Source organism: Miniopterus natalensis, chromosome 2, assembly GCF_054644295.1.
Source record: "Miniopterus natalensis isolate mMinNat1 chromosome 2, mMinNat1.hap1, whole genome shotgun sequence".
In the NCBI taxonomy this organism is placed as follows: Eukaryota; Metazoa; Chordata; class Mammalia; order Chiroptera; family Miniopteridae; genus Miniopterus; species Miniopterus natalensis.
In genome coordinates, this window is record NC_142082.1 from 173,879,717 (window position 1) to 173,893,561 (window position 13,845).

At 44.9% G+C, this 13,845-nt stretch overlaps 1 protein-coding gene across 1 annotated transcript in view; it reads right to left on the reverse strand.

Annotated features, from left to right (window-relative positions):
* Positions 1 to 10,032: 10,032 nt before the first annotated feature.
* PAH (phenylalanine hydroxylase) overlaps positions 10,033 to 13,845 on the reverse strand; it is a 54,372-nt gene continuing 50,559 nt past the window's right edge. Inside the window, exons 9-13 of the mRNA XM_016223152.2 lie at positions 13,484 to 13,540; positions 12,611 to 12,706; positions 11,939 to 12,072; positions 11,242 to 11,357; positions 10,033 to 10,547 (exon numbers count right to left, since the gene is read on the reverse strand). Coding sequence (XP_016078638.2) covers positions 10,504 to 10,547; positions 11,242 to 11,357; positions 11,939 to 12,072; positions 12,611 to 12,706; positions 13,484 to 13,540 — 447 coding nt within the window. The 3' untranslated portion in view covers positions 10,033 to 10,503. The remainder of the gene's footprint in view (positions 10,548 to 11,241; positions 11,358 to 11,938; positions 12,073 to 12,610; positions 12,707 to 13,483; positions 13,541 to 13,845) is intronic.

Sequence of the window (13,845 nt, forward strand, 5' to 3'; positions counted from 1 at the left end):
TACCTGGCCCTGGAATTTTACCCATTTGTCTTTCATGAGAAAATTTTTAAGATGCTTTCCAGCCCTAAGTCTGATTATTTTATAAATTATAACTAACCTGCCTACAAAGCATAGGTCTAGCACAGTGATTTTCAACTGATGTGCCCAAGAATTTTTAGAACATGGAGTACCTGACTGTTTAATCAGGGACACTGACCTCTTTTCCCTTAGATTGTCAAAAAAAAAAAAAAAAAAAAAAAAATGACAACCAACACAACAATAGCCCTCCACGTGAGTGAATTAAATTATACCTATTTTTTGGTCAGATCTGCAAAAAATATAATACTTTTGGTGTGCTACAGAATTGTAGTAATTAGTTTATGTGCCATGAGATGAAAAAGGTTGAAAATCGCTGGTCTAGCCCATCAAATTGTCCAGTATATCTGAGGTGTACAGCTGGCTCTATTTGATCATTGAAGAGTACCCATTTGTGATACATGTTTGATCAGATTCAAGCCTTAGCTTACCCATTCAGTTGCTTAAAAACACCAAGGGCATTGATATATAGAGCAACAAATTCCCTAAGCCCGCATGGCAGGGCCATCAACAAAAAGTTATACAAAAAAATACATTCATGATGATTTTAAAAGTCTCTTCACAAATTTGAAGGGAGGGAGGGAGGGAGGGAAGAAATTAGTTCACCAAGCTGAAACCTGGGTATATAATCCACTCTTCGAAAGGGGTCCTTACTTGGAAAGCAGAAGAAACACACCTTGTGAGCAGGCTCCCGTTTCCTGATTTAGATGGGTTGCCCCCACGTGGTACTAGAGTCAGGCGCCCGTGCCTGAGGGTCTCCGTGCGCCCTGGTCCTGGGCTGTCTGGGCAGGGCTCTCCCAAGGCCGTTTCCCTGGCGGAGCTTGACGACACCCACAGGCGTTACCCAGCTGGAGGCGCAGCTCCGCGAAGGCAGGGACCATGCCTGTCTCGCTTCGTGCAGCATCTCCAGGATCCTGCCAAGAGTAGGCTTGCAAAATATTTTTCAAAAGAATGAATTCGAGTTGTTTTTGCAATTGTCTTACTGCTACCGAATGAGAGCTCCCTTAGCTGTTTGAACTTTAAAACATCCTCGAGTTGGTCAGAGGCACCACTCTCGTTTCAGCTCTAACTCTCCAACGTTATTTAGAACCTCAGTCTTATTTTTGGACTCTCATGAAGAGGCGAGCATGGCCCTATTTTTCCAGAACATTCCACACTATATTCAGCTTCCCTGTGGAAACCTGTGGATTTCTAGTCTTACTTCCCTACCGCACATGCGTTTTCTTCTTTCTTTCTGAGAAGACCCAGTTCGGACGGGTGTTGGACATACTTTACATACAGTGACATTACAGTGACTTTGAGAACAGAGACTAGCATGACAGGAGCCTCACTTCCCATCAAGTCAGAATTCAACTGAATGTCAACCATCCAATGACATGATGGGCCTGTGGACTTCTATTTTCAGTTAAATTTTAACAAGGGATAGCATTTGTCATGACATAATGGAAATATTTCTCAGAGTGTGCTCTATTAAACACTGGTCTGCTATGTCAGCCAGAAGAAGAAAGAGCGCCGAAGCCAGATATATTTGGGAAACACTGACTATTAAATTCCCCCTCCTGGAGTCTCACGTGGCGAAGCGTGACAGTGTACGGGTCAAGTGTGTAAGTTCCGTCGCTGCACGGCCTGCCTTTGGAGCTGAGCTCTGCGCCTGTCCCTTCGTTTGTGAGCTGGAGGATAGTACCAGGCCCCCTCATGGGGTTACTGTGAAGGTCAACTGAGCAGGTAAAGCACGCAGCGCAGTGCCGGGTGCAGCGTGAGCTTGCCCTCGTGTCGATTTTGTATCCCGAAAGCATATTACAGGTTCTGAGAAGTCCTGCCACGCGGACACTTTTAACCTTAAGCCAGAGTTCCCCAAACGTATTTGAATGTGGAATCCTTTCTTCAAATGTAATTCTTTAGAATTAATGTTTATGGAGTCAATCATTTGGGAAACACTACTCCAACTGCTTATGTCTGAAAGTCAGGGGCTCCAAAAGCCCGTTGTTTCCTCGGGGTGCTTCTCTAGACGAGGATCTGCTGCCCCCAGGTGGACAGGAGGGTCTTGGTCACAAACCTAGAATCTGAAGAGCCAAGCTCTCCAGAGGGGCAGTTAAAGGAAAGTGAACATATTAGCCTAATAAGCTCATGTGAAGTGAGTGAGCAACTCACAAATAAGGTCAAGGCAATTGTTTCTTTGGTTATTTCAAACCTAATGGTTGCCTTTTTTACGCAAAAATACCAGAAAAACACAGTAACTTTTATTAATTTAAATTTCCTTAATTTAAATCTCTATTAATTGGATTTCTAATCTAATGTGGAAGAAAATTTCATGTCTCTTGCTTTAATAAAAGTTATGAGAAATGATTTTAGATTACTGTTATAGCACATCATTTACAAAAGCACAAGTAAAAATCTTATTGAAGTGCAAAAAAGAGTAAATGAACAAATAAACATTTTTACTGTTAAAATGTGTTTTATTTTGGGAGGGGGTGCAAATGTTCTCTTTTCTTTTTTTAGCTTTTATTTTTCAATGACAGTTTCCATGCAATATTATTTTGCATTAGCATCATTTACACTAACCAAGATATGGAAGCAACCCGAGTGCCCATCAATAGATGACTGGATAAAGAAGATGTGGTACATGTACAATGGAATATCCCTCAGCCATAAACAGAATAAAGTCTTACCATTTGCAACAACATGGATGGACCTAGAGTGCATTATGTTAATATATTTTAAAATGATTTGAAGGAGATCCCTATTAAGATACTAAGTATAAAAAGATATTACGAGAGAGAGTGAAGAGCTAAGGCTTCACATTGTCCCCATGAAAAGACGCTGTCTTTTCAGTGTATGTGCCTTGATGGGAGCCCTGTGCAGGTAGACACGACACCGCCTGCGAGGCACACAGGCCTGGAGTGCAGGGGTCCGTACTGGCTTTGGGCTGCAGAGTAAGCAAACCCCTGGGGCGGTGTTCCCGGGTCCACAGCATTCCTAGGAAAGAGAATTGTCTGCCAGATGGAAATATCTTTTTATCCTGCAAAATGGGTGAGCAGGTCATGTTCTGTGGGGGGAGAGCAGGATCCGCCTTGGGTGCTCTTCTGAGGACCCAGTCTCTGTGTTCGGCAGTGGGAGGCGATTAGCCGTGAAGAGCTGTTCACACTCCATATTTAGGATGCTAATGTGAGTCCATTTATAGCCACTAGCAACCTGCTACTTCCCTGCCACCAGCCACCAGGCAGGGCAGCAAAGCCATTGGGGTCCCACTTGCCCCAGCCCCAGGTGGGGACTTCGGGCCAATATGAATTTTCCCTTAACTTTTGTGCTCTAAATTTGTGTTGTCCTAGAAAAAAAGAAATTAGTTACGGAGGATCCATCCCTGGGACATAGCCCCGTTTGTTCAGCAAGTGTTTTGCTTTCTCCAAGAGAAGCAGTTCCGTCAGCCCTAACCCTGAGGAGTGTCATTCAAGACAGGCAGCCTGCCTCAGTCCACCAGGCGTGAGCTCTGAAGCCAGGGAGACCCAGTTTGAACCCTAACTCGGTCAGATATTAGCTGGAATATCTTAGGAAAATTATTCATCCTTTCTGGGCCAAAGGATCCTCATCATGAAAGTGGGAATGCTTCCTATTTTCATCAGCAAAGCAAATGATCCGCTTGATCCTTACGGGGATTTAGAGAAGCTGTAAGGTGCCTAACACCGTGCCTGGCACACTCAATAAATAGTGGCTATTATTGGCTGAACAGTAGTAGTTTTCTACTTGTAGGGTGACTCCAAAGCATCTCATAGATCCGTAGAATCTGAGTTGGAAGGGGCCAAAAGACCCAGCTACTTAAACACCCCACCTCATTCCCCTGTCAAAGGAACTCTGCACAGCCAAGTGAGCAGTATGTAGGGCTCCTTCGGAGATTTCCAGCTGGCTGAAATCTAGACACATAATAAGAGTTCGCATTTATTGAGAGTTCATTCTGTGCCGGGCATTGCATTAAGAACTTTATAAGCAGAAAGTTAACTCTCAGTGAATCTTCAATACAATCTGTGCTGTAAGTCCTACTGTTGCCCCCATTTTACAGATCATGAAACTCTTCATCAAAAGGGTAGCCCGTGAGTGGACTCTGAACTTGACCCCGGCAGCCTGACCTCAGAGCTCCCATTCCTAACCCTTCTACGGTGCTGCCTCGATATTTGGCTGAAAGACGCTGTAAAACGAAGTCACAGGCTCCACGGGTCAGGGTGGCTGTTTGGATGGAACTGATGAGCTAATCAGCAAAGCGAATGATGCGCTTGATTTGGGCATGCTGCGTCCATCAGGGATGTGTCTTATAAGCCAGAGGTGCTCAACCCTGGTGGAATATTAAAGTTGCTTAGGGAGCTTTTCAAAAAGTACCCATGCCTCGACCTCACTGAAAATTTTTCTAATTGTTCTGGAGTGGAGTCTGGGTGTCGAGATTTTTTAAAAATCTCCCCACATAGTTTTCATGTGCAGCCAGTGTTGAGAACCAAGGGGGTAGAGACTCTCTTTGCCCTCGATGGTGCCACTTAGTCAGAGAGCTTCTTGAAGTCCTTTAGGGACTGGGTTTGTTTATCTTGACATTTAGCTCAGAATTAATTAGCTGATCGTAGTCCATTAGACAATACTACATTGTGTAAACTCTGACTTAGAATACCACTTTGCATAGAAATATGAGACTTTCCAAGGAGAACATTTTTCTCAATTACTAAATGTAGTCAAGTTTTCTTTGGAAAATGGCAACATCCAAATCTTTTCCTACTAATCATGTATTACAAAAAAAAAAAAAATTGCCTTGAAACATTGCAGGGCAGCCAACGCGATTCAGTAAATTACACCGCAGAGCCGGCTCCGGCCTCGTTGGCTTTGTCAAGGGAACAGCCACTTCCCCCTGCATCCCTCATGGGGATGGATTTCTTCACTTTTCCCTGAAAGCTCAGGACATCCCCCTTTCCCTGAATCCCTCATCAAGCGGTGGCTGCTCAGCCTTTTGTCATCTTCTTGTGCAGCTCCCTTGAGGATGGATTTTACTGACAAATAAGAGATGTCTGCAACTTTGGGTCATTTATCTTTGAAAAAGAAACAGAACACTTTTATTTTGAACAAGGCAACGCAGAGTGAATCTCCTTAGACACCTATCCAGCCTTCCCTTCCTCTCCTACCAACGCGATCTTGCGTGGGCATCGTTCCCCTCCCCGTGTGGCCCAGGTGCGACAACACCCCCTGGAGTGCACTAATCCATTTGCTCCGCCAAGTGCATTTATTTTTCCCCACTCTGACCTCGGGCCTGGGCGTCTGCCCTGCTGCGGGGGGTACACGGATGGCGTTAACGACTCCCTGGCCCAGTGTTTTTCAGTGAGTGGTAGAAAAGTGAGGCCGAGGCATTTATTTTGCTAGCTCCCCTGTTGCTCAGCAGTTGGGGTTGACCGCATCTCTCTGCGATGGACAGAGATGGCCGTGGGCAGCCCTCTCCATCTGATTCTCTGTGCACATGTACTAGGAGAAGCTCCCCATCCTCTAGGTGAGGAGTGTTGATAATGGCCCTTTGCTGTTGCCACCCCTGGACTGCACTCTGCCTTGTTGAGTTGCCCAAATTTGCCCACAGCTTTATAGTCACTTTATTAAATTCTCTTCATTTAACTGGTTTTAATATGTCATCTACTTCTTGTTGGGACCCTAAGACGGCACGTGACTCACATCCCCAGTTTTAGGAGCTGGGTCCTGATTAAACTAGTCACAATCTTGCACTTGCCAACAACCAGTTCAGACACCCAGGGTGAAGGCAATCTGCATGGTATTTCCTTAAGCCGTGTTTTTGATCCAGAGACAGGCACCTGGCTTAAGATGAGCTATTAGGTGGAGGATATCTTAAGCAAATTGGGCCGCTATAACATAATACTACAGACTGGGTGGCTTATAAGCAACAGTGATGGAGGCTGGGAAGGTCAAGGTCAAGGCATCAGCATGGTCGAGTTCTGGGATAGCCCAGTTTCTAGACCCAAGTACTTCCCAAAGCTCCTAATACTATCACCTTTGAAGGTGAGGGTTTCAACATATGAATTTTAGGGGGACACAGCATTCAGACTATAGCAAAAGGGCAACACCTGGCTTCAGCTCCTGCCAGGGGCCATCCCGTGAGCTTGAGGAAAGGGAAGTCACTGTGAAGACAAAGTCAGCACATGCATGGGACACAGCCCAGAGTAACGGCCCTGGAGCCCTGAATATGACATCTATGGACTTACTATAATGGGCAATAATAAATCTCTTTATAGGTTAGCTAGTTTTAGTGAAGTTTTTCTGTGGGTTTATTTTGTGTGGGGTTTTTTTTTTTTTTTGGTAATTTTCTGCTGAAAGTACCATAACTAATATAATTTTATCAGTATGCCTTTTATTTGTGTAGCAACCAGACAGTTTAAAGCATTTTGAATGCATTTGATTTTCTCAACAGCCAAGTGAATGATTATAACAATAGTAATAGCTAAGGTAGTAAGTAATAATACTAGCTATGTGCCAGGCACTACTGAAAGTACTTTATCTGTAAATATTAACCTGGTTAATCATCACAACAACTCTATTCAGTAAGAACTATTATTCCTATTATGGTTAGTATTAGATGTCAAACAGAAGGCACAGAGAAATCAGAAACATAAGGCCACCCAGCTGGTAAGTGGCAAAGCTGGAATTATCCATTCCAGGATCCATGTTCTTTATCATTATATTCTACCACACTGTGGATTAGGGAGGGCAGGTTTTCTTCGGCCCATGTTTCAAATGGGGCAACTATGGTTCAGAGAGTGAGTTGGGAGGAAACTCAAGATCTAGTGCTATTTCCACCAGGCTGCATTTCCCTCCCAGTGAGCTTTCCATCCTAATACTTTATGGAGTAGTCAGTGCAAATGAGAACTCTCCCCACCTCTCCAGATTGCCCTGGAAGTAGAACTGGAGCTACGTGTGAGAAGAGACTCCCTTTAGGGGCCACTAAATACACTGCAGCCTATAGATTATACACAGAGCATCCAAACTTCCATCTCATACACCTAAAAGAAATTTATAAAACGATATACCCCTCATATACTTGTAAGTTGTAATATAAAAATTCTTATCACATGTTGCAAAGAATATATTTTCTGGTGTACTAAAATATTGACATTTAAAATAAAACTGTAGCTCATTCTTCCACAGGTATCCAATGAAAGCTGAATTTCATTCCAACTTGAGAGGCACCATTATCCACTCAAAATCTGTGAATAAGCATCTAGCTAATAGTCAAAATTTTATGGGTTTTTTTCTTAAATCCTATTTCCATTCCGTATTGCACACAGAATTGTATCCCAATGCAATATATTTTATTCCTAAAAGCATTTTATTTATCTTTGCAATAAAAATATGAATGTAAATTAAAAATAAGTCTGGTTTTTAAAAATTTCCTGTGACCATAAGCCCTTAAAGGTTAAAATGTTTCTGTGGATTTAGTAAAATGTACAAATATTATTAGTACACCATTTACAAGTTATTAACCGAAAGAGTTCATGCTAATTGCAAGTGCATTTATGAATTAGTTAGATGGGGATGTTTTTTACCTCTATGAGTTCATATAGAGTTTACTTACTGTTAGAATGAGTCAGAAACCAGCATTTATTCTATTCGTGTGTTTTAAAATTTTTTATAGTGGAAGGTGCCGAGAAGCCTTATTGACGTAAGGTTGGGCTTGATGGGAAACTAGCACTTGAGTCGGGACCCTCAGAGCAGTGCTATTGAAAGGTGACATCGCCCATCTCAGATGGTGTGATGCGGGCCCCCAGCACTGACACACAGGGTACCCGGCTCTCGGCCATGTAAACCCCAGGCCTTGTCACCACGGGGTCAAGGTGGCACTTGTCCATTCTGTCTTTTCTCCGCTCAGTCAACATTCCTTCAAAGTCTGCGGAGCGAGGCAATTGGCAGAGTCGTGTCTTCTGGCCTCTGCCCCGCTCCTGACTGTTGCTCCGTAGAAGGACAGGCGCTGGGCCTTGAGCACCCCTCGGGGCGGCGGTCCCTGGGGGGGGGGGCTGTCCTCGGTGCTGAGGAGCCCGCTGGGGGTGTGGCGCGGGTGGTCCGGGCCATTCTCCCTCATCTCCAGCCTTGAGCGCCCCTTTAGGAGCCACGTTGTGGTCATAAGACCGCTACTTTGTCATCCCAGGCTGCCCTCTGCTGGGAAACAGATTCCTCCCCCAAGGGGGGCTCTGCAGGGAGCCCCTTGCCACCCGGCTTCCCCAGGACGTCCTGGGGACGGGGGCTTGGGCAGCTCTCCTTCCTCACCGCGCCTCAGGCCATTTGGGTTGCGCCGGGGACAGGGAGCTCCTGGGCTCGGCAGCTTCGGGGCCCGCGGCCACCAGGAGTCTGGACAGCCGAGGAGCTTGCAAACCTCCCCAGGCTGGCAGCTGCCCTTTGCGAGTAACGCCGTTTCCAGGCTAAGCCTTTACTTCTGGGGGTGCCAGTGGGGGGAGGCCCTCTAGGGAACAGCTTGAAAATGTTCCCTTCCCCAGACACAGAAAGTGGAGACTTAAGGGAGGGGCCTGCCACTACATCCCTTCACTGACTGGGTCCTGGGCTCAATCCTAACTCATCCAGTGGCCTCCTAGGGGTCAAAGGAAAGGGGTGTGTGTGGGTGGGGGGGGGACTCCATTGGCAAGAGGAAGCTTTGGTCACATATTTTTCTCTTTCCTTTGCAAAGTCCATTTTTATAGGCTTTCTTATTTTTGTCTCCTCTGTGATTTTTTGCAATTTTTAGTCAAGTCGCTCATTACTTTCTGACCATTTCAGCCCCACTGTGGTTAACAAAGAAGTGTCATTTATGCATTTTCTCTTTATCAGTTAACAAACCTTTATCAAGCACTCCCATGTGCCAGTTATTATTGAAGCTGCATCAATACAAACTACCTAGGCACAATCTGGTCCAAGCTGGGTGCAAGGGATAAGTTTCTTTTAAAAATCATAACTTAAACTAAGATACAAACTCATCAGTGGGTTTTAAAAGAGTAAATTGCAACTTTAGTTGTTTCTCAACTTTTTCTTACAAGGTGACATAATTGGCAAGTGGCAGAACTGACCACCAGAAGTCAGTTTTCTCAAACCTAATGTCCCCAGTAGATTTGGCTGGGCATAAAAAAAAAAATCACCTGGAGTACTTAAAAATGCAGGTCCCTGTGCCCCATCCTCAGATATCCCAGCTGGGTAGAGCTGGGATGGTGCCCAGGATCAACTGTGGGTGATGACACCGCTGGTCTGAAGATCACACTTAAAGAAATGCTACAAAAATCCTTGAAGATTTAACTATTTCCAAAATAAAATGGTGAAGTTGTGTGAGAATTATTTCAAAGCACAGTTTTAAGACATTGCTATCACCCCCGCTCTTTCTCACGTATCCAGTGTTCACATAAAACGCACAACCAATGAAACAGAAGTCTGTTGAGCATCCATCCAGACGTGACTCAGATGATCACAATGAGCCCCTGCAATGGGCTGGACAGCAGACTGTGGCCATTCTTTCATGTCACAAGATTAGCCAACTAACATACTTCTAAGGCAATGAGAGTAATATTTCATTCCAAGAAACATTTGAAAATGCAAAATTTTGTAACCACTCAAGATTTTCCTAATTAAAAATCTCACTTGCTATTTAATAATGTATTTTCTTGTTCATTCAATGAATATTTACTGAATATCTACCAGCCAGGCTTTCAGTTAACATCTAATGAATCTTAAGTGTTTTTAAAATGTCTCCCAAAACAAACTTTAGAATTACCGGAACATGACACTGCAAGTTGTAGGAGTCCGGTGGGGATTTCTATTCTCTCCCACAGCAGTGTTTATGGTCACAATAAAACATACGGAAATGTCTTGATATTATACCATGAACTTTAATGGTTACAACTATTTCAATAAGGTCCTGAATTAAAGAAAATCTTCATAGGGAACACAACAAAGCAGTTAGAATCATAGTTTACTGAAATAGAAAATGGCCTTTGTAGGCTAAGACTGATATTAAATCCAAAAATTCGATTCTAACCCCAGGCTTGCGTTTTACATTGAACGATACATACTCTTTTCGGCATTCTCTATGGTAAATATGAAGCTTGAACGAAGCAGGTTACAAGTTGATTAACTTTGATGAAATGTGACATTCATTTTAACGCAATTGCGAGTATGTGATTATCACCTCTAAATCAAAGATGACCCCCAAAGATCCACCATCATGCTCCTGGGCACATATTAGTATGCTGTCACTTAAGATTATTTAGATTTATTTGTTGATCTCCCTTCTTGTTCAAAAAATGATTTAAGGCTGTCATTTCAAATTAAGGTTTGATTTTCAGACTTTTCTCAGATAAAATAAAAGAAGTAGTTGGATTTCCATCAACAGATTCTCAGTTGACAGACCCGGTTCTGTCCAGGGCTTCACTTTATTTTCTGGAGGGCACTGCAAAGGATTCCAACTTCACCTACAAAAACAAAACAAAACAGATGAGCCACTCATACTCTGAACAAACACCCTTCCCGTGTCACGGTGGGAAACGGAGGGGATGCATGGAGATGCCAGGCACCACCCCAGCCCTCACGGCGCTCACAGCTCAGCTGCGGTGATAGAATCTGGGCAGTCACGCCTTAGGTCCTTACGAGTCTTAGGAAGCGCTAGAGCTATTAATGTAATTAGCTTCCTCTTTCCATAGGCTCTTTCTCAGGAAAGGAGTGGTCAGTTTTCTCCCCCAGGGAAGTCACCAGCCATTCTGTTTCTCTTTTATGTGACCGTCCATTGGTGCTTGCAAGGAGCCAAGCCATTGAACCTAAAAGTGTGCTTCGTACCAACCTCCTTTGTCAGAATCACCTGGGACCTTATTACAAGTACAAACTCCCAGCCACACCACAAACTTAAGGAATTTAGTTTGGGGCTAAATGACTATTCATTTTTAACTATCACCCCAGTGATAGCATGTGCAGTCTAGACAGATAACTCAGCCTCGACCACGCACTAAGGTATGGGGGAGCCACTCCCACTCGTGCTATGGTCTTACCGGGGGATGCCCTTCTCCTTAATTCAGTATCTAATACATTTTTTACTGTTCCTACTGTGAAGGTAAGAAAACACAACCCTCTATTTCTGGGAAAGAGAGTGACCTGAAAAGCTATGTTACTCACTGTTGATGGAATCTGCCAAAATCGTAAGTTGCTGGGTGCTGTCCAGGACCTCGATCCTTTGGGTGTATGGGTCATAGCGAACTGAGAAGGGCCGTGGGATCGTAGCAGCAAAGTTCCTGAAACCAAGGCCACAGGTCTGAGTGAAGGCGCCATTTGGGGAAAAGGTAATTCGGAAAGGGTTCTCCATGGCTTTTCACCTGGCTGTTAGCAGCACCGAAAACTCACTAGAACAAGGGGATTGGAAGGCAGCTGAGAAGTGAGGTGGGGTTTTTAGCAAGGTCCTCTTGGGAACCCTTTGCTGTTTGTGTGTCTATGTGAATATACAAACTCAGGTATGCACATATTTATTTGGCCACCTACCTCCAAAAGGACAGAGGCAGCTTACAATAAAAGCCCAGGTTACAATAGGCCCCAAATCTCATTAAATAAAATAAAATTAAAAGAGTAAGTAGAATCCAGCTAAAGAATGTTATAGAAAAAAATAAGCATATCCGGACAATAAGATGGAAACAAGGTGTCACAAAGGAAAACTTCCCAACAGAAGGTGGGAAGGGGCAAGGGTGGGAGGCTCTATCTGCTGCACACTGTTGCTGTGAGCACTGGAGTCCACCTCCTGGCCAACCACCCACAGATCAGTGACACCAGAACCAGTCGGGAGGTCCCAAGAGTTGCTGACCAGCCCCAGTTGCCACCTCACCTCACTTTCTCCTTGGCATCGTTAAAACTCTCAGCCACATAGTACAGGGGCTGGAACTCCGTGATCGTGTACTCCTGGATGGCTGTCTTCTCCAGGTCCAGGGGCAGGAGCATCGGCTTGTCCGACAAGCAGTACTGCAAACACCAAGCAGAAAATTTTCACAGTTAAATCAGGGCCAGTGGTCCCTGCTGCATCCGACAGGCCATCTGTGCACCTTCGCCTATCTCACCCGGATTCCTTCCACACCCCAGCCAAATGCAGTAAACTAAATTATTTTGCATCGATGATATTCCACCCTTTGTAGCTCACCTAAAACCTAAAGTCAAGATAGAAAGGAGAAATTAACGTCAACCATTTTCAAGTGAGGGGATCAACAGGCGATGTGGGAGCCAAGCGTAGTGTCTGACGTGTTTGCACACACCTGTATGCACAGTTCAGCCTTGGAACCAGGAGGGCCCTCTGTCCCAGGGACCTGTGAACTTACAGTTCAATGTCTAACACCCACACTCATGATCGGATCATAGCTGCTCAGGTACCAATCCCTTAAGGCTAGTCCCCTGGGTTGACTCACAAAATGGATGTAAATGAGGTTTCCATAGCACCAAGAAAAAAAGAATGTTCAGATGTTTCCACCACTTTCAAATCCATCGTTGGTTCCTGTTAGGGTCATACCTGTAATTCGCCGAAGGACGACAGGAGCCCAGCGCCATATGCCTTTATGGAGTCCCCTTGCTTGCAGAGCCCGAACTCCACAGTAAACCAGTAGATCTGGAATGGAAAGTCCAGTTGAGAGCACACGCCACGGAAGGTGAAGGCAGCAGATGCCCCAGGATCGAGGACAGGCCTGCCCAGGTGAGAGCTTATGCAGGTCTGTTCTCTCAATCAGCATGACATGGGGTCGCCTCTCTGTCCCCTGGGTCTCACCCTAACCAATCACCTGCTGAACCAAGAGTTGGCTGAATACAAGATGTGACAGGAAGCAGTGATAGTGGAGGAGAGTACTGAGGCAGCCCCAAAAGTATGCCCCTGAAAATTCTTGCCTCTCAGACAAGAACTCCTCTCCCACTTTGCTTTCTCCCTCATGGAATCGACTAGAGTGAGATGTTCCCTTTATGTTGGTTGAACTTACCAGGCAGTCCCATCAGGCTCAGCTGTGGGAGGCAGGGGACTGGGTGGTGACAGAATCAATGAAGGGTCATCCCCTCATCTGTGCTAAACTTGGGGTTTCTGAATTACCCCCCGTTAATCACTGCTTCCGCACACACACTTTATGCCCAAGAAATCTCAAGGGCAATTTTTACGGCCTATTGATGTTTTCAAGGCACTCTGCTTAGAATCACATGTAAACATCTGCATGCAGCTGATTTCAAAATCCAACCATAAGGAGAAATCCAAATGTAAAACTTCGCTTGTGCAAATGTAACCCAGCGCATTCTGATTTGCTCGCCAAGTGACCTGGCTTTCAGGGGACGATCGAAGCTTCGAAGACCTGAGGGCTACAGCCCATAACGCTCTCACTGCCCACCAGGGAAAGAGGGAACTTACCGTGGCGAGTTTCTCAATATACTCATCAGGTGCACCCAAAGAGGCGAGGCCAATTTCCTGCAATTGTGGAGGAACAGTCGTTGGCACAACTTGTGTCTGCCTATCTGCAACCCTTATCCTCAGTTTCAACCTTGTACTTGACCACAGGAAGGTGATGGCTGGCTAGAGGCCTTCAGAAGAACCCAGAGAGACCCTGAGTGTTCTGTCAGGTCTTCCCTAACCACACGTCATAGAGTCACAGATCTCGAGAGTGGGGGAAACCGTTCCCCAGCAGTTGGTCCTTTGCACTTATTTTACAGATGAGAAAACTGTGGCACAGAAAATGGAGATGACCTCAAGGTTACACAGTACTTTGTGTCTAA